The following is an 18,413-nucleotide window of genomic DNA, read 5'->3' as shown; positions in this document are numbered from 1 at the left end:
TTTTTTTATATTACAAGTCATATTCAAAGCAAGTAATAACATATATAAGTTAAAAACTATAAAATCAAGTGAAACAAAATTATTCAAATTAACTACAACATAATATTTAAGGTAAAACATATTAAATAATAAATATAATTATATAACTATAATTAAAAAATAAATTTGGGACTAAAAAATCATAACAAAATGATATTGTTTGGTTTAATTTTTTTTTTAAAACAATCTCACATAGCTAAGAAACATAGAAGAGCATCCCAACTAACTTCTATAAATAATAGAGGTAATTTGACATTCAAAAATCATGGAGCCTTTTGGTGAGCATTGAGTGAATTATTTTTTCACTTCAATCAAGCTCAAATTTTAGGCTTCAATCGAGCTTCTAAATTTCTTTTGAGTTCAAGCCTTTTCGAGTTCAAGTTTCAATATTATATTTCGAGTTCAAGTTGAACTTGATAATTTTTAGCTCGTGAGTTTGAGTCGAGTTGAGCTTACTTTTAAAGTTTTCAAGTTCGAGTCGAACTCAGCAATACTCGCGTTTGACTTGGCTCGTTTAACAAACGACGCCGTTTGGTTTATTTTTAAAAAACAAAAAACAAAATTGGTTGTTTTTTCGGTTTTCAACCGGTCCAATTCGAATGGTTCAACGGTTTCGGCCGGTTCACTAGTAACGATTCAACTAGTGTAGATTGAACCGGACTAGACAGCGGTTCCCGATTGAACCGGCCGATCCGATATGATTTTCAAAACACTGGCTTTATGTATATATACCATCATCGAGAAATATGATGAGACTATCATATAGAATGTCACTTAATTTTGCTTACGGGATCATAATCATAAATTAAGCACATAATTAGGATAATTTTCTATAATCATTAAAACAAAACTAGCAACTTAAGATCACATAAGGACCATACAAAGAAATATTAAAAATTTAACCAAGAAAATTCGTACAAAGATAGATACAAACATATCTGATCACATCGGCAAATAAACTATAAAAGGGGGTCAAACTACTGAAAGACCACTGACAAACTGTAAATTAGACTCGAGTGACGTGTAAAGTTATTCATGAACACATAACATGTATACAAATCCAATACGAGTGTCCAAAGCAGGGAAGATCAACAATATAATAGATGAGCATCATCTTGATCAGTCGTGGCGATGTCTAATCAAGCCTTAAAAAAAGTTAAGTGAACACAACAGTCAAACGATCGAAAAACGTGTCAGAAGATAAAAGAAAACATATCATAAAAACATATGAAAACGTGTCATATAGACTTATTGACAAAAAAAATATAAAAAAATAAAAATATAGTATAAGAAAATAAAAAGATAATAAAAAATACTAATGACTAACAATCAATATTAAAATTGATGTCGTCACTTATCAATAAAGATAAAAGGAAAAAGGAATGAACGAATTGCCAAAGATGAAAGCAATGTTTAAGTAATAAATAATTAAAAGCAATAAGTGATTGTTTATTTATAGATTTGAATAATTTAAATTATAATGGAAGTCTAATACAAGATTGTATAAAAGTAATATAATATTAATCAAACTTTATCTATTTAGTTTTTATTTATTTTTAATATAATAGTAATAGTAGCAGCAGTTTACATTACTAGTGATTTTATCTATTTAAAATGTTAATTAATAATGTAGTAGCAATTTTTTTGAATGTTTAAAAATAATATATAATTTTTATAATCTCACTTTGATAAAAAGAATGTTTTATCAGAAAACTATTTGTTTGCTGAAATCTGAAGGTGGATTGGGGATACATGATATTGGTGGCTGGAATAAATCATGCTCTGTTCAATTAATCAGAAAACTTCTGGCAAACGATGGCTTCCTTTGGGTGGCGTGGATGCGTTCTTATACCATAAGAAATGTTGACTTCTGGCAAATGGAAGTCCCTAAGAACACTAGCTGGAGCTTCAAATACTTGCTGAAAATCAGGCCTGAAGCTGCTCCCATCTTAGTGGGTCAAGTCCAAGAGGTTAGCACGAGTTACATCTGGGATAAGCTTCGCTCCCCAGCTCCTAAGGTTCCCTGGCACCACTTGGTCTGGCTCTCGGGTCGTATCCCCAAGCATAGTATCATCGTCTGGATGGCCTTACTTAACAGGCTCCCTACTCGGGTAAGGCTTCTACGTATGGGCCTAGACATAGAAACGGATAAATGCTTGCTGTGTGGTGCAGAGACAGAGACAAGGGATCATTTATTCTTTGAGTGCCAATTTGCTAAAGAGCTTTGGGGTTCTATTCTCAACCTTTGCTGCATTTCTCGTGAAGGTTGTAGCTGGGAGAGTGAACTGGCTTGGGTTTCCTTATTATTCAAGGGTAAGTCCCTCATTGTGGGTATCCTTAAGCTTGCCTGGTCTGACACATTTATGGTATTTGGAATGAAAGGAATGACAGATTGTTCGGGAATAGGGCAAGATCGAAGGATGAGCTTCTAGGCGACATCAAAGATACTATACGCATACGACTGGTGGGCAAAGTTTTTAACCGGTTAGACTTGGTCAATAATGCGCTGTGTGCCAATTGGGGCATTGCTTGAATACTGCCTTTCTTGATGTTCTAGCCTAGTTGTCTGGTTTTCTTTTGGTTCCCCTTTGTGGTTATTCTTGCTTTGTTTTTGTGATGTATATTGCTTCTGTATTCTATAGCAGGATTTTCTGCTTCTTGGGTAATGAAATTGAATTATCCAAAAAAAAGAGAATGTTTTAAATAATAAATAAAAAAACATAAGATTTAATGCAAAAATAAGTGATTAAATTATATTTAAGTTTAAGTGTCTAAATAATTTTTCGTTAAAAGTAGATGCTTAATATTTTTTTTATTAAACTTTTAAGTGTTTGGTTTATCACGACCGTTAAATTCGGCTGTTATCTGACTTATGCCATGTTTCTAAAATTTATTTTAAAACTTAAAATTATAATTTATTTTAAAAAAACATAAATTTTTTAAAATTACAAAAAAAAATCAAAACCTTAAAATCTTTAATTTTAAACCTATTTCTAGTCATCGTTAGTAATTTTCGACCACCACCTTCATTTTCGAAGGCCATCTACCTGTCCACGCTCATAAAATCTTACCCTAAACCTTTAAATATCTAAACTCGTAAATTTTTAACCTTAAATTTAATGGATATTTGAGAGAGGAATTGAGACAAAGGAGAATGATGAGGAAAGGAAATTTATGAAAGGGAGAGGGAAGAAAGGGGAAGGAGAAGTTGGAGGGAGGAATTTTTTTAAAATTTTTTTTAATAATATTTTTGTTTTTAAAAAAATAAAAATCTTAAAATATATATACTAATAACACTTGTCACATAATAATTTTTTAATTATTATTACGATTCATATACTTAAAAAATTAAAGTTAAAATAAAAACCCTAAACACCTAAAATTAACTTAAAATATAATTTAGAGATTTATATTTATATTAAACCAAAATATAATAAATTCGTATATCTATTTTTAAAAAAAAAATTATTAAGCCAAAATATAATAAACTTCGTATATCTATTTTTAAAATAAATAATTTATTTTTAAAAATAGATATACGAAGTTTATTATATTTTGGCTTAATATAAATATAAATCTCTAAATTATATTTTAAGTTAATTTTAAAAGTATCCCTTTTAAAAAACATAGAGTATTTATTCCATATAATTAATAGATGACATTACTATATAAGTATAAATTCATTTCTTATAAAACTCTATCTCATGTCAGAGTCTTGGACAAAAACATCCAAACTCACACGCGCTCATTATCCCGCGTGAAAAACACTTACCATCCCCATTCCAGAAAACAGGTGACGAATATGCCAGAGGCAGAGATGTCACGGGCCCTTGTGCTCTATCTTCCAATTATATAATGGCATTTTTCGTCACTTTTTTTTAATATATTCGCAGGGATAAAGAAAGGTGACGCTACGACATCATCATTATCGTCGCCGGAGGTCTAACCGGCCAAATAATCACAAAAACAACGTCAATCACGATTCAATCGTTATTTTTCTTTCAGATTTCATAATTTGAATCTAGTTTGATCTATTTTCCCTTTTTTGAGAGCTTGATTTTGGATAATAATGGCAAGCGAAGAGGAGAAGAAGTCGGTCTTCGATGCGGAGTCGGCGAAGGAAGTGGTGAAAGAGTTGAGAGCTTGCTTCGCTGCCGGGAATACTAAAAGCTACGAATGGAGATCGACTCAGTTGAATGCCGTGTTGAAGATGATGGAAGAGAACGAGCCGCTAATCGTCGCTGCTCTTCGCGATGATCTTTCCAAGCCGGAACTGGAATCCTCCATCTATGAGGTCAAAGCTTTTGTTTTATTTTATTTTTTTTCGAAAAGTTGATTCCAGATTAGTTTGTTTAGTTAATTGAATATAAAAAATGATCGAGAAATTACAAATTCTAGATTTCACGTGCTGGATTATAGTAATACTAGTATTAATACAGAGTCGATAGGCGGCTGTAACTGTAAGTCAGCAATGAAACATTCTTGATTCGCAGTCAATTAATAAATAATGCAGATTTCACTCATATCCTTAATTATTGAAGGAATTTAGATTTCAGTCTTAAATGTTTTAAACTCTGTTATTTATTATTGACCAGCCTGCAAAATCAGAATATTCATAAAAGATTTGATGGTTGTATTTGGTTACTGATAAGAATTTCAACTACTTCTCTGTCTCTAAAGCCAAATGGTCCTTAATAAATTACCTTATTTCGTGTCAAGCTCTCAGGTCGAGAATCATGAAACTCATGAAGAAAACAGTTGGGAAGTTTTGTGAACTAGAGTGGACCAACTTTCCATTTTTCCCCTTATTTTTCCTGTGGTGTGTGAAGGTCTTAGAAGTGTTTAAATACGTGACAGACTTGAAATCTTGGTGAAGACATGCAGCATTTATGACATTCTAACAGTTAGCTTTATCATGAAAATGGTTGGTCGTTTTTTCAGAATTTAAATGATTGCTAGCTATACAATGTTCCAAACTACTAGAACAAGCACTTCAATATTGATTGCTTATCTAACTTGCACATATTATTTAAAATGTTGCAAGTATTTCCATTTTGGTCCTCTTTTTTTGTTCTGTTTACATAGTTACTGCTGTTCTTTTATCAGTGAAGTTATTTTTCCAGAATTATTAATTATTTGGAGCAGGTGTGGGCGTTGGATGGTTCCTGTGTTTTCCCTGAATGTAGGAATGCATGTTAGTAGGTTGACGGAAATTGGAAAAATAAAATAAAAAGAGAAAAAAACTAGAGAAAGAGAGATGTCTTGCTGTCTACCGTCATTTTGGATATTATAATTTGACGATTGGACCTCCAACTGTTACAGATTGCTACTGTGTGGATAATTGTAATTTACACTGATTAATGTGGGACTCATGGAGCATGAGAAATAGATGAACACATATTATTTCAAATGAATGCTTAAGGAGTTATTTTCAACAATTATCATCTGTTTATCATAATAATTGTTTGCCACATGTTTGAAAGTAACAGTGTTTGATCCAGATGCTTGAAGTACATATTTTCAGTCGCCGGGTTTAATTGTGGTGGCTAGTGTGTTTTTTACTTTAAGATAGTTGTATGCGTCATTTAAGTCAACCAGTGAACCTTAAAGTCTCAATTTTTTGCTGAAGATAAAAGGGCTTTAAGGAATTTTCTTTTAGTTATTTTTAGGCCTTTTAACTTAGGAAATTAATGTATTGGATGAATATTTTTGAGGACTAATTTATTTTTGACACACGAACAAGTTTATTTGGATGTCTTTCTCTAGTTAAATTTGTGTAATTTTTATAGTTGAGCTCGTAATGTGACACTAATTAGAAAGCTAAAACTGTGAGAAGGCCCATAAGAACCTCTGATGTGGACTTGGTTTACATTGCAGATAGCAATGGTACAGAATTCATGTACAGTGGCACTCAAGAAAATGAAGCACTGGATGATGCCAGAAAAGGTAAGTTTCTTGGATATTGTTGACTGGGTGCAAACTTTCATTAAGGTTTCTTCATGACATTTAAAAGATTTGAACATGATAACATGCTCTTTTTTGCAGGCAAAAACTTCATTGATTACATTTCCCTCTTCTGCTGAAATTGTATCTGAACCATTGGGTGTTGTGTTAGTAATCTCAGCTTGGAATTATCCTTTTAGTACGTCAAATGACCTGATCAACTTGTTCACAATTATGCTTTCTTCAGTCCTTTTCTTTTTCTAATTCTTAAATTTATATGAATGATGACTATAATTGTATCTGTTCTTTCAGTGTTGTCTCTTGATCCAGTTATTGGAGCCATTGCAGCTGGTAATGCTGTAGTCTTAAAGCCATCAGAAATTGCTCCAGCCACATCATCGCTGCTTGCAAGGCTGGCAGCCGATTATTTGGATCGCTCTTGCATAAAGGTTGTTGAAGGGGCTGTTCCTGAAACGTCAGCACTACTGGAGCAAAAGTGGGACAAAATATTCTACACAGGTCAATGATCATTTATTGTCCTTATATCTTCTCTAGCTTAACCCTTTATGTCTTAAGAAACTTGGAGAACTGCATTTCAGATTCATATGTATAATTGTATATCATGCTTCAAGATGCTTGTGACCAGAATGGGTGTTGACTTTCTATTACTTGCTATCAAACCAGTTTCGGTGAAGGATTAGATTTCAAAATTTTTATGTGTGCTGTGTTTTTCTGATTCTCTATCCTAGTGAAGAGCCAAATAGTGACGTTGGTGATTTAAGGAGGTTCCCTTTTAGCATGTAGTTTAGATGTTTCTCTGTAGCTTCGAGTTATCAGATGATTAGTAGGAAAACCATCAAACTTAGCACCTAGCGGCGCCTATGGTGTGTCTCCTGTGCTTTGGCATATTAATTGGGTACTCTGTTGTTATGCAGTTTTAGATTCTCTTAGCCATTTAATGTTACTATGTCTTAAATGGAGTTGTAGTTTTCAGTGCAGTGTTTTTTTTATTTATCAATTGTTCAGGGTTATTGATAGATGCTTTGGACATTGCCGTTGCTAATAGTATATCTATTGTCATCTCAGTTCTGATGAAATGTATTATGAACTAAAACATTCTTGAATTTTTAGGCAATGAAAGAATTGCACGCATTGTGATGGCCGCTGCTGCAAAGCACTTAACACCAGTTGTTTTGGAGCTTGGAGGGAAGTGTCCGGCCATTGTTGATTCAGACATCAATTTACAGGTAAGCATAGCCATATTTAGTTTCAGGTCTATGACGTACTGACATGTTTTTTTGTATTTTCAGGTAGCAACTAGGCGGATAATTGCCGGCAAGTGGGGGTGTAATAATGGGCAAGCATGTGTCTCTCCTGATTACATTATCACAACAAAAAGTTATGCTCAGAAGCTGGTAAGATCACCTGTATATGTTTAACATTTCTAATCCAGTCATTATTCTCAAGCGTATTTCATCCTGCAGGTTGATTCTTTCGTATGTGAATTGGAGCGGTTTTATGGAAAGAATCCATTGGAGTCGAAAGACTTATCTCGCATCGTGAATTCTAACCACTTTGCTCGCTTGTCAAAGCTCTTGGATGAGGACAAGGTTTCTAGTAAGATCGTCCATGGAGGCGAAAGAGACGAAGCAAAGTTGTGAGTCCCAACCGGGGTTTTACTTCTTCATTTTCAACTCCACTGGCCTTTTTACGCAGTTAATAAACATTTCTTTCTTCAAATGGCAGGAGGATTGCACCCACTATCTTGCTTGATGTCCCACAAGATTCTCTAATCATGACTGAAGAGATATTTGGCCCGTTGCTCCCGATTATCCTGGTAGGAACTAAAAAAGATAGTTTTTATTCACTATTCATTTTAATTCTCTGTTTATTCTGTGTCAAGCATTGTCCTTGAAATCTCGGTTTATGGATGTTCTACATGAAAAGTGGATAGGCAGAAACTAACGAAAACTTTTATTCGACCCGGGAAACTGAAACGAATAATTAGCTCAGTACCCTTCCACTTCGGTTATGGGGATCGAATGTGGAACATTATCCATGACATTCTTGTGGTTGGTTTATAACAGGTCCACAAAGTGGAAGAAAGCTTTGATGTGATAAATTCTTCAGGAACAAAGCCACTAGCAGCATATCTGTTTACCAATAACAAGAAGCTGAAAGAAAAGTTTGTTTCAACAGTCTCTGCCGGAGGGTTGGTCGTCAACGACACTACTGTACATGTAACTATACTTCTAACTTATCGAAACAATATCGACATGCATATATCACAGTTTTAGAAATTATACATCATGATACTTTCCTAATACTATTTCAGCTCGCTGAACACACGCTACCATTCGGAGGAGTCGGGGACAGCGGAATGGGGGCGTACCACGGGAAATTCTCCTTCGACACTTTTAGCCATAAGAAAGCCGTTCTGTATCGAGGCTTCGCTTGTGATGCGTTTGTTAGATACCCGCCATACTCGAGGGGAAAGCTCAAACTGTTGCAGGCTCTTTTTAATGGCAGCTTCTTAGGTATCATCCGTGCATTGGTGGGATGGTTCAGGTCTTGAATGACAGCAGGTATGGGGCCGTCTTTGTTGTTTTCGTAATTTAAGTGCACTGATTTCGGTTGGATGGTTGGGTGGGTTCGGATTAAGCTTTGGTTTGGTTTTAACACTATATGTTTGTTTGAACCCAGTTTGTTCTCTGACTCGGGTTTTAAAGTTCGTGTATGTGTTTATCCATAAGTTGATAGCTTGGATATATCCAAGCTCGTCCACATTATATTTTATTTAATACTCTGTATTTTACTATTAAAAATGTGTATTGTATTTTTTTTATTAAGTTCTAGAAAGTTTCTCTTTCTTTGTTTTATTAAATTTCAATTATTATTGTTATTATACTTTGAATATAAAAATTAATCCACGGTCAACATGTTAATAAATATTAGGGTAAAATATGCAAATGGTCCTCAATTATAGAGTGTTATTTTGTTAAGTCTTTCGACTATTAAAATTTATAAAATAATCTTTTAATTGTAGGCGTTATTTTGTTGAATATTTTTACTATTAAAAGTTGTAAAATCATCATTTGATTATTCATATGTTCCAATCTCGTCTTTTTCTTTTGTTAAAAATTCGACATTCGTCTGAGTTTAACGTGAATATGCTTACGGGAAAATATGATGAAATTATGTTTTAATAATGTTTACTGGTACTGTCATTGTTTTCAACTACTAACTCTACTATATAATATTGGCTCATCACGCTACTGTCTATAGAATTTTGCAGTGACAAAATTTTTAACCGCCAAGATAAACGCGTATGGCCGAAACCAGTTGAATTGAAACTACCAATTACCAAATACTCAAGATTCCTTACATCCTTTCTAAATTCTCTCTCCATTTTCCCTTTTTAAATCATTTTATTCTTAAAAAATAAACTTCAACAACAAATAATTTATTTTTTAATAAATATTTTTAAATGAATTATAATTTATTATTTATTTTATGTAATACATTTGGTTAGTATTTGATAAAAAATATTAATTAAAATAAAATATATTATTGATAAAGTGTGTCTTTAAGATTTTATCTAAAAAAATGATCAATTATATTAGAGTGTTGAAATCGTTATGTGGTTTACACGTCTTCTGAAATATTTTGATGTTACGAATCGAGTCTCTTTATTTGTAAATATTAATATTTTATGATTTAACATTTTGAATTTTAAAATGTGTGAATTATTTTTCGAAACACTTAAAATATACTCTAATGAGATACATACTATAAAATCCTCAAAATAAAATATCAATTATTGAGATTTAATTAATTATCAAATAGAAAATATTTTTGAAGACTTCTTTTGAAGAGCCTGAAAATTACTTAGTAAAATAAAATAAATTCGATTGGTAATGAACAAATAAATCAATTAAATTTAGAAGAATAAAATAAAATTTTGCAATAACAATTTTCAACTGATAATCCTAAACCAGCTGAATTGAAACTACCATTTCCCTAAAGATTCCTTTCACCTTTCTAAATTCTCTCTCCATTTTTCTATTTTTAAATTTTGTATTCTTAAAAATTATGGTAAATTATACATTTAGTACCTAAACTATTACTTTTATTCTATTTTGGTAGTCAAACTTTATGTTGTTTCAAATTATACCTAACGTTTACTTTAGGTTACATTTTAGTATCCCGTCGTTAAAAAATTAATGGTGATGATGATGTGCCACCATAAGGTAATGTCATGTCATCATTAAAAAAAATAAGAAAATGTCACATCAGTAGTTCTGTTATTTTTTTAACAGTGGGTTTCCGAATAAAAATTTAAATTAAACGTTAGGTATGATTTTAAAACAAAATAAAGTTTGGATACCAAAACAAAACATAAATAATAGTTTGGGTACTAAACATATAGTTTACCCTAAAAATCATAGTAACAAAAGGTTAAATATTTAATAAGTTATTAATAATGTCTTATAAAAGTAATTTAATATTTATCCCATTAATATAATATGAAAAGAATTATTTAGTTTATAATAATACGATGATATCACACATTTGCTATAACTAAATAATATTGTCAATCAGTGTTAGTATAGGTGGTTAAAATTCATAAATTTGAACTTGTAAGGCTAAGTTCAAATCCTATCATCGTCACTCTCAGTGGGCAATCTTTAAATTCTTATATAAATCTCAATTGGGTCTTCGATATGTCCTCCCAATACTGCTTACTCCAAGTTAAAAGACCAAACAACCATATTTAATATCACGAATCAAACGATCTATGTAGTTAAAGAATTTATTGTCATCTTTTGAAGTCTCAAATCCAAGTACTACCTAGGCAAGGATATAAGTATTCATGGTCAAAGGGTTAATATAAACTATTTATTTAGTCATTAAATTATTAAATTGATTATATTTTTTAAAAAAAAAAACCTTTATTAATTAAATTATACTTTAATGTCAAAACTAATGATCATTAAAGAGTTAATTAAGACGATGACATGATTTGATATAATAATAATAATAATATAATTCTTAGAATTGATAAAATTTTATTAATTTAGTCATAATTCAAAAACAATTTAATAAATTTAATCCCGTATATTTATAAATTCTATCAATTTAGCATTTGATTACATCATCATCACCCCCATCCTTAGTTAATTACTGCAAATTTATTTTAGGCTTTAATTTTTTGTTCCAGAGCTAAGTGTTGGATTAGTGGTATTTTTTCTTAGCTTCCTCTTTACTAACATGGAGCAAAAAACAAGAAACTCAAACATAATGATCTTGAAAACAATTTGTCAAAAATAATGTAAGCAATGTCGATGAACCTCAAATCCAAGAATAAAATGAATTGCATCACCAATCATGCTAAAAAAGGATCAATCTTTAGGAAAACAAAGACAAACCTAGAAAAAAATATTTTCCTTCCCATTTCCTCCCATTTCAGATATTTTCTCAGCATCCAAACATACCCTTCAATGACTTTAGCTAGGGTTTTGATATGACAACCAAACATACCCCTCGTGCATAATTAAGAGTGTAAATGAATTGAGCTTGAAGGAATAAAATTACTTTTATCTTTGTTTGTTTATCTATAAATGTGTTTGTGTTCGTTTATTTAGCGTTAACGAACATGTTTATCTAACATTCGTGAATATGTATGAACCAAGAGATCTCGGTGGTAAAATAATTGTTGTTATTTCTTGAGATTCTGGGTTCGAGCATCATGAACGTCAGGGATGTGAGCGTTCAATGTCAAATGGTTGAGAGTTATATTTGAACGCGCATATGTATGTGTTCATTCGTTTATTAAATGAATATAAAAAGTTTATTCATATTAGTTTATTTAACTTAATAAATGGACATAAACGATTCACAAATATTTTGTCAAACATTCTATTCACTGACATTCGTACACATAATATTAATATTCAGTGTAGGTAATTCTTTTCGCATTAGAATGTGTTAATTATTCATTCGAGACACTTTTAGCATACTCTAACAAAGTTTAAAATTCTAGAAATAAAATGTTTATTACTAAAATTTAAGGTAAAGTACACAAATAGACGTTCGTTTAAGTTGAATGTTAACATGTTGATTGAGATATGATAAAATCTGATCTCAGAATCTTAAATGACTATATAGTTCAAACAATTCAGGGATAAGATTTTATCATATCACAGTTATCATATTAACGTCCAGCTAAGACGACCGTCAATCTTTTAACAAAAAATGATGAGTTTGGAACGTATAAATATTGGAGTGACCATTTTATAACTTTTAATAATCGTGACTCAACAGAGTAACGTCCTATAATCGAGAAATTGTTTTGTAACTTTTAATAGTAGATGACTCAACAAAACTTAATTAATTATTTAAGGGACGACATATAAAAAATATCTCCCAATCAGTCAAGAAATTTCTAAAATTGAAATAAACTTAATTATTAATGAAATAAAAATTAAACCAACTTAATTTAGAAGAAAAAAACATTTTTTCAATTTTTTCTTACTATTATAGTCCATAAAGATTCCTTTTCCCTTTCTAAATTCCCTCGGTTTTCCTTTTTAAATCTTTTTATTTTAAAAAAAAAAATAAACTTCATCAACATAAAAAAATTATTTAAAAAAAAGAGAAGAAACTGAAAGGAGAGTACCTAAAGATGTAAATAATGATTTGCTATCAGAATAATAGTTGTTATATAATAATAATGATATCACCCGAAATCACTATTATATGACCGTAATATTTGTAATAACCGTAATAATATTATTATGCTCACAATTACGATAAATAACGTAATAAAAAACGCGACTCCAACCGTAATTTAAATCCATGTTTCGCAGCTATAAATTCAAGAGTCTCAAGGAAGTCCCCTCACGAATTTCTCAGTGTTTTCAGTGGTTCATTAAGTACCCTTTTGCTCTCTATTCCTAGAAATCCTTTCTTTTGTTTCTTGGAAGTTGATTTTTCATATTATTTTTTAATCCTCTTAGTTGAAATGGCTGTTCAGAAACTGAAAGAAAGAACATTGATGATCAAAGTGCTGATCTTTCATGCTGTTCTTTGTTCATCTTTACATGGCTGTTTTGCAGCAATCGTTAATGGCCAACCTCTTAGCAATAGATCCACTCTCCATCCAATGGCTGTTAATAGTTTTGGCTCTTCTGTTTATCTTCCTGTTTCTGGTAATGTCTATCCTCTTGGGTACTCCTTTCTTTCTTTCTCTCTTTATTTGTTTCTTTGCAAATTATCCTCTGAAATTCATGGAGTTTCTGTTTCCATCGATCATCAGGTATTATTCTGTGACAGTTGAGATAGGCAACCCGCCTAAGCAATTTCAGCTCGATATCGATACCGACCTCGCTTGGGTCCAATGTGATGCTCCTTGTGTTGGTTGCACCCTGGTGAATTGTTTTACTATGATCATTCCATTTTGATGATTTGAAATGAAGGATTGTTATGATGATTGATGCCTTTGATCTTCGGTTTTTTCGCAGCCTCGCTACCGGCGTTACAAGCCGGCTAAGAACAATTACGTGCTTTGCAGGGAACCCATATGTGCTGCGGTTCACTCTCCGAATCCTCCTCCATGCAAGAACCCTACTGACAAATGTAGCTTCCAGGTTGAATATGCTGATCATGTTTCAGTTTCCGGTGCCGTCGTCTCGGATATCTTTCCCCACGCCTTGTCAATGGCACGGTTTCTCGTCCTCATTTGGCCTTTGGTTACATATTTCGAAACGCTTTGTCTCTGTTTACGACCCTCGAATTTTACAACTGATTTCAACCATGTGTTTCCCTCATCTGCAGTTGTGGATACGGTTTACACGGCAGTGGTACTCACCCTCCACCTCCCACCACCGGAGTCCTCGGACTCGGAAGGAGTAAACCAAGCATCTCAACTCAATTGAGTAGCATGGGGATAGCACAAAACATCTTAGGCCATTGTTTCAATGATAAAGGAGGGTATCTGTTCTTTGGAGCTGATTTCATCCCTAAATCCGGAATGACCTGGACACCTGTGTCACAAAGTTCATCCGAGTGAGCCACAATCAATCAATATGTTTCTTTATCTGAATTAATCACTGATATCCGATCTATTGATCGACTAATCCAGATTGAGTTTTGCGTAGACTCATTAACCTTCTTTAACACTTCCATGTTACCTCATAACATAAGTTTCTTTCATTTCAGTAAACATTATTCATTAGGTCCAGCAGAAGTACTTTTCCATGGGAAACCTACTGGCATTAAGGACCTTCATGTTATCTTCGACACCGGATCGACCTACACGTACCTCAGTTCGGGAGTCTACGGATCCGTGCTTAATCTGGTTCGACATTCACATCAATAAACATCAATGAATGCAAAAAGGGTACATGGAATTTGATTGTTCACTTTATTTTTCCTTTTGCAGATAAGGAAAGATGCGAGTAGAAAGCCAGTACAAGAGGTGAAAGATAAAGCTCTTCCAATCTGCTGGAAAGGCAGTAGGCTATTCAAATCCGTGCAAGATGTTCAGAACTATTTCAGCCCATTGGCATTGAGTTTTGCAGGTAACATTCAGCTACAACTATCACCCGAAGCTTATCTCGTTGTCACTGTAAGTACCTCCGAAAACCGTCTGCGAGTAACCGGAACAAACGATCGATTCGGAGAAAGGAATGTGACAAGTTCATGTTTTTCAGGAACAAGGGAATGTTTGCCTGGGGATTTTGAATGGCACTGAAGTGGGACTGGGAACTGTCAATGTCATTGGAGGTAAGAGTGTGTGTTCATATATTGTCATAAAATGAGTTAAGTCTCTTCTTAACTCGGTCGTGTCATTGTTCCAGACATTTCACTTCAAAGCAAAGTGATGATCTACGATAACAAGAATCAGAGGATGGGATGGGCTTATGAGGATTGCACTCCCAAGTTTGGCTGATTTCTTAATCTTCTCTTGTAACATGTATAGCAACTTTTATGCCAATTAACTAAATAAATAAATAAACTTTTTTAATCTAAACTCATTTCATATTTCAACTTGTTGAAGCTATTTTTCTTTGGTCACTAGAAAATGGGACGAATTAATGCATTATTTCAAGGAACAATAACAGTTCTTTCACTAACGAGGTCGTTTGATTTGTGCTCAAAGAACGTATTTTGGAGAATAATATATTGATGAGGTATAAATGAATGGAAGAATTGATAGAAAGAAAGAATTTATAAAAAAAATACAATCAAATTGTATCATTATTATATATGTTATACGTAAGTTATAAATTAATTAATTTAATTTTATTTATTTTTAAAATTATCAAATTGTATGAATTAAAAAATATTAAATTCAAAAAAATTAAACTAAATCTCTAACTTACGCATAGTTTAATTACCAATAGCATAACATTACTTAGCAGATTAAAGTTTAAACCACCACCACTTAAATCATGATCAAAATTTTAAATTAAAAAAGAATAGGGACTAAGATGACTAAATTGAAACATAGAAACTAAATCTGAAATTCACACGTAATACAGGAACAAATAGCATAATTTAACATTTTTTCCACAAAAGTTCCGAAATCATTTTGTTCTGTCTGCAAAAAAATGAAAATCTTATTAATGAAAAAAACAAGCAACGTGGAAGCTGTACGAAGTTGCAAACTCGCCAAAACCCAGAAATTAAATTCATTTTTTAGCTGTTTCCTATACCCTTTGCTTCTTCACAAATTTCTCCTTTTTAATCCAAACAAAACGCCTTTTTTTCTTAGCTTTGTCAGATTTATTCCAACTTTCTGTCGATTTTTTAAAAAAGGATTTGCTCAGCAAAACGATGGATGGTAAGAAAAGGAAAGCAACAGTGCCATGGAGGATGATGGTGATGTTCTTCCTTGTACTGTCTGCAAATTTCCCATCGTGTTCCTCAGCTGCCAGTCAGCAACCCGACAACAGAAAGACAACCCATACTAGGGGTCCTAATGGGTTCCGTTCATCTTTTCTTTTTCCTGTCACTGGGAATGTTTATCCTCTTGGGTAACTTCTTTTTCTTTGAAATGTAAAGTTTTTTTATGTTTTCTTCTCTCAATCATTAGGTTTCTTCGTGCATATTTGTTGTCTGTTCTATTGCCTGAATGGGATTCTTTATTGATTTTTCTTCTTAGTCTTGTTTTCCACTGGGAAAATCTTAGTACTATTTGATGATAAATCGTTCTTGATTTAATGATTGTATAACTTTTTGGAAGAATCCTTGAAAATTTTCCTTGGGGTTTTCTAATTTTGATGTTGTAGTTCCATTGAAAAATAGTTGCCCTGTTTGTCTCTAAAATCTTTAGTACTGTTCTTTTGTTATTGTCTCAAATGATTGAGGATCATGAAATTCATGCTTTGCTCAGGTACTATTCCATATCTCTTACCATAGGCAATCCACCCAAGGTTTTCGAGTTCGATATCGACACAGGCAGTGATCTCACTTGGGTCCAATGCGATGCGCCTTGCACCGGTTTTACTAAGGTAAAGTTTTCAGCAGACGTCTATTCCTATCATGTCTTGAACTATGTCTTGTTATGTCCTCGTCTTTGTAGACGATTGATCATTTTTACAAGCCCCAAAAACACATCCTTGTGAGCTGTGACCATCCTTCCTGCAGTGTGTTTCACTTCCCTGATAGTCCTAGATGCGATAAAGCAGATGATCAATGTGACTTCGAGATTGATTATTTTGATCATGGTTCGGTTCTTGGCGTGGTGGTTTCTGATGTCTTTTCTCTTAGATTTATGAATGGCTCTCTTGCTCGTCTGCATTTGACTTTTGGGTGTGTACTTTTCGCTTTCTACCTCGATTAGAAACCTTAATTTTCAGTTTTGGCAATGGTTCCAATACTATTAATGAATATAATTTCCTGATATGTTGAAATGGCTGTGGAAGTACACATTTCCTCGTAACGAATATCGTATCTTCATTTCCTTTGTTTACAGATGTGCTTATGATATTAAAAATCCCGGTCCATACAGTCCTCCGGAAGCTGGAGTCCTTGGGCTTAGCAATGGCAAAGCAAGCCTATTGTCACAGCTACGAAGCTTTGAGCTCACAAGAAACGTAATATGTCATTGTTTAAGCGGGAAAGGTGGAGGATTTTTGTTCATAGGAGATGACCTTGTCCCTTCCCGAATGTCTTGGATGCCAATGTTGGCCAACTTGTAAGCACGATTAAATTCTAGCAACTCCCCGTACCGTTAACATTTGTTTTCTCATCTCTGCTTCCTTGATCATTTTGTTTCAGTAAAAAATATTTGTCGAGTCCAGCAGAAGTCCTTTTTGATGGAAAGCCAACTGGTATAAAGGACCTTAAACTAGTATTTGACAGTGGGAGTTCCTACACTTACCTCAACTTCCAAGTTTACGAAGCTGTACTCAATCTGGTAAGTAAACGAGTTAGAGTGTTCCCCTGTTGAGAGTAAGCTTTAAGCTTTGCTTAAGGAACCGATCTCGTACTTCATGTTTCAGGTAAGGAGAGGCTTAAATGGGAAGCCATTTGATACAGTTGAGGATAAAGCTCTCCCGATCTGCTGGAAAGGAACAAAACCGTTTAAATCAGTTCATGATGTCAAGAACCGTTTCAGCACCTTGACATTGAGCTTTACAGATACCCCAACTGTTCAGCTAGAATTACAGCCAGAAGCGTATCTTATTGTCACGGTAAGCACTAAATCACGGATTTCCCAGCAATATGATACGAGCGAACACAGGTGTAAGACAGTTCTAATATGCTATTCTGTTTCCAGGAAGATGGCAATGCTTGCTTTGGAATCTTGAACGGCACGGAAGCAGGATTGTGAGACTTCAACATAATTGGAGGTGAGAAATAATAGATGAATCATTTTCCGCCTTTTTCGGGATCTTCTATTATCGAACTCTTTCTCATTTGATTTTTTTTTCACTCAGACATCTCAATGATAGACAAAATGGTTGTTTACGACAATGAGAAGCAGCGGATTGGGTGGATATCAGCCGATTGCGATAGGCTTCCATAGCCCTGAACCCTTTCATTCTCTTAGCATTTACTTATCTTCTTTATAATTGCATTTATCATCTTCTTACCCCATTTTTTTTAATTGTCTTTGCAGTAGCAGTTTGGACAGTTATTACAATGAAGATTTTCAACAACCATACGCTACAAATTTCGGTATTGTAGACGAGAATTCTCCTAAAACATAAAGTTCCATTGAAAGACGGTACAACGACTTCATACTATCATATGTAGTGAATATATACATTTGTTCGGTAATACAAGTTCGATACAAGGTAAACAAGTTATATACTATAAGTTACACATGGAAAAATGCATCACTGTGGTTGTACTGTATTGTTATCTGGACTTGAGGTGGTGATACGGTATACTCGATTTGTTTCTAGAAATTCTTTTAT

General features: G+C 33.2%; 2 protein-coding genes and 1 pseudogene across 6 annotated transcripts; all 3 read left to right on the top strand.

The window, feature by feature from the left end:
• The first annotated feature begins 3,898 nt into the window (after positions 1-3,898).
• Positions 3,899-8,603, top strand: LOC120218579 (aldehyde dehydrogenase family 3 member H1-like). 2 transcript variants are annotated; one of them, XM_039215509.1, is made up of 10 exons: positions 3,899-4,333; positions 5,917-5,985; positions 6,085-6,181; positions 6,295-6,501; positions 7,114-7,229; positions 7,293-7,397; positions 7,467-7,639; positions 7,729-7,823; positions 8,074-8,222; positions 8,318-8,603. In XM_039215509.1, the coding sequence occupies exons 1-10, from the start codon at positions 4,109-4,111 to the stop codon at positions 8,555-8,557; spliced, it is 1,476 nt and encodes a 491-aa protein (XP_039071440.1). In that variant the 5' UTR covers positions 3,899-4,108; the 3' UTR covers positions 8,558-8,603. The 2 variants fall into 2 exon arrangements, with proteins under 2 accessions (XP_039071440.1, XP_039071439.1); XM_039215508.1 differs by having other exon boundaries at positions 3,900-4,333; positions 7,729-7,819; positions 8,070-8,222; positions 8,318-8,602.
• A 4,293-nt stretch (positions 8,604-12,896) lies between these two features.
• Positions 12,897-14,953, top strand: LOC120218431 (annotated as a pseudogene).
• A 784-nt stretch (positions 14,954-15,737) lies between these two features.
• On the top strand, positions 15,738-18,317 carry LOC120218574 (aspartic proteinase Asp1-like). Of its 4 annotated transcripts, none has more exons than XR_005525246.1 (9): positions 15,738-16,022; positions 16,382-16,499; positions 16,571-16,800; positions 16,964-17,185; positions 17,269-17,407; positions 17,493-17,684; positions 17,771-17,843; positions 17,931-18,018; positions 18,119-18,317. XR_005525246.1 is itself a non-coding variant. In XM_039215504.1 (8 exons), the coding sequence occupies exons 1-7, from the start codon at positions 15,823-15,825 to the stop codon at positions 17,822-17,824; spliced, it is 1,155 nt and encodes a 384-aa protein (XP_039071435.1). In that variant the 5' UTR covers positions 15,738-15,822; the 3' UTR covers positions 17,825-17,843; positions 17,931-18,317. The 4 variants fall into 4 exon arrangements, 1 of the variants encoding a protein (XP_039071435.1); XR_005525245.1 differs by having other exon boundaries at positions 18,116-18,317; XR_005525244.1 differs by having other exon boundaries at positions 18,113-18,317.
• The last annotated feature ends 96 nt before the right edge of the window (positions 18,318-18,413 follow it).

The sequence above is a fragment of the Hibiscus syriacus genome, unplaced genomic scaffold (genome assembly GCF_006381635.1).
Source record: "Hibiscus syriacus cultivar Baekdansim isolate YM2019G1 unplaced genomic scaffold, ASM638163v2 tig00110198_pilon, whole genome shotgun sequence".
NCBI lineage: Eukaryota > Viridiplantae > Streptophyta > Magnoliopsida > Malvales > Malvaceae > Hibiscus > Hibiscus syriacus.
The sequence above is the reverse complement of the archived record's forward strand: the minus strand, read 5'-3'. Positions and strand labels throughout refer to the sequence as shown.

Coding starts and splice junctions, on each gene's coding strand:
- LOC120218579 (XM_039215509.1), top strand. CDS start 4,109: ATGGCAAGCGAAGAGGAGAAGAAGTCGGTCTTCGATGCGGAGTCGGCG. Junction 5,986..6,084: donor ACTGGATGATGCCAGAAAAG/GTAAGTTTCTTG, acceptor TCTTTTTTGCAG/GCAAAAACTTCATTGATTAC. Junction 8,223..8,317: donor TCAACGACACTACTGTACAT/GTAACTATACTT, acceptor ATACTATTTCAG/CTCGCTGAACACACGCTACC.
- LOC120218574 (XM_039215504.1), top strand. CDS start 15,823: ATGGATGGTAAGAAAAGGAAAGCAACAGTGCCATGGAGGATGATGGTG. Junction 16,500..16,570: donor CTTGCACCGGTTTTACTAAG/GTAAAGTTTTCA, acceptor TCGTCTTTGTAG/ACGATTGATCATTTTTACAA. Junction 17,685..17,770: donor AAGCGTATCTTATTGTCACG/GTAAGCACTAAA, acceptor TTCTGTTTCCAG/GAAGATGGCAATGCTTGCTT.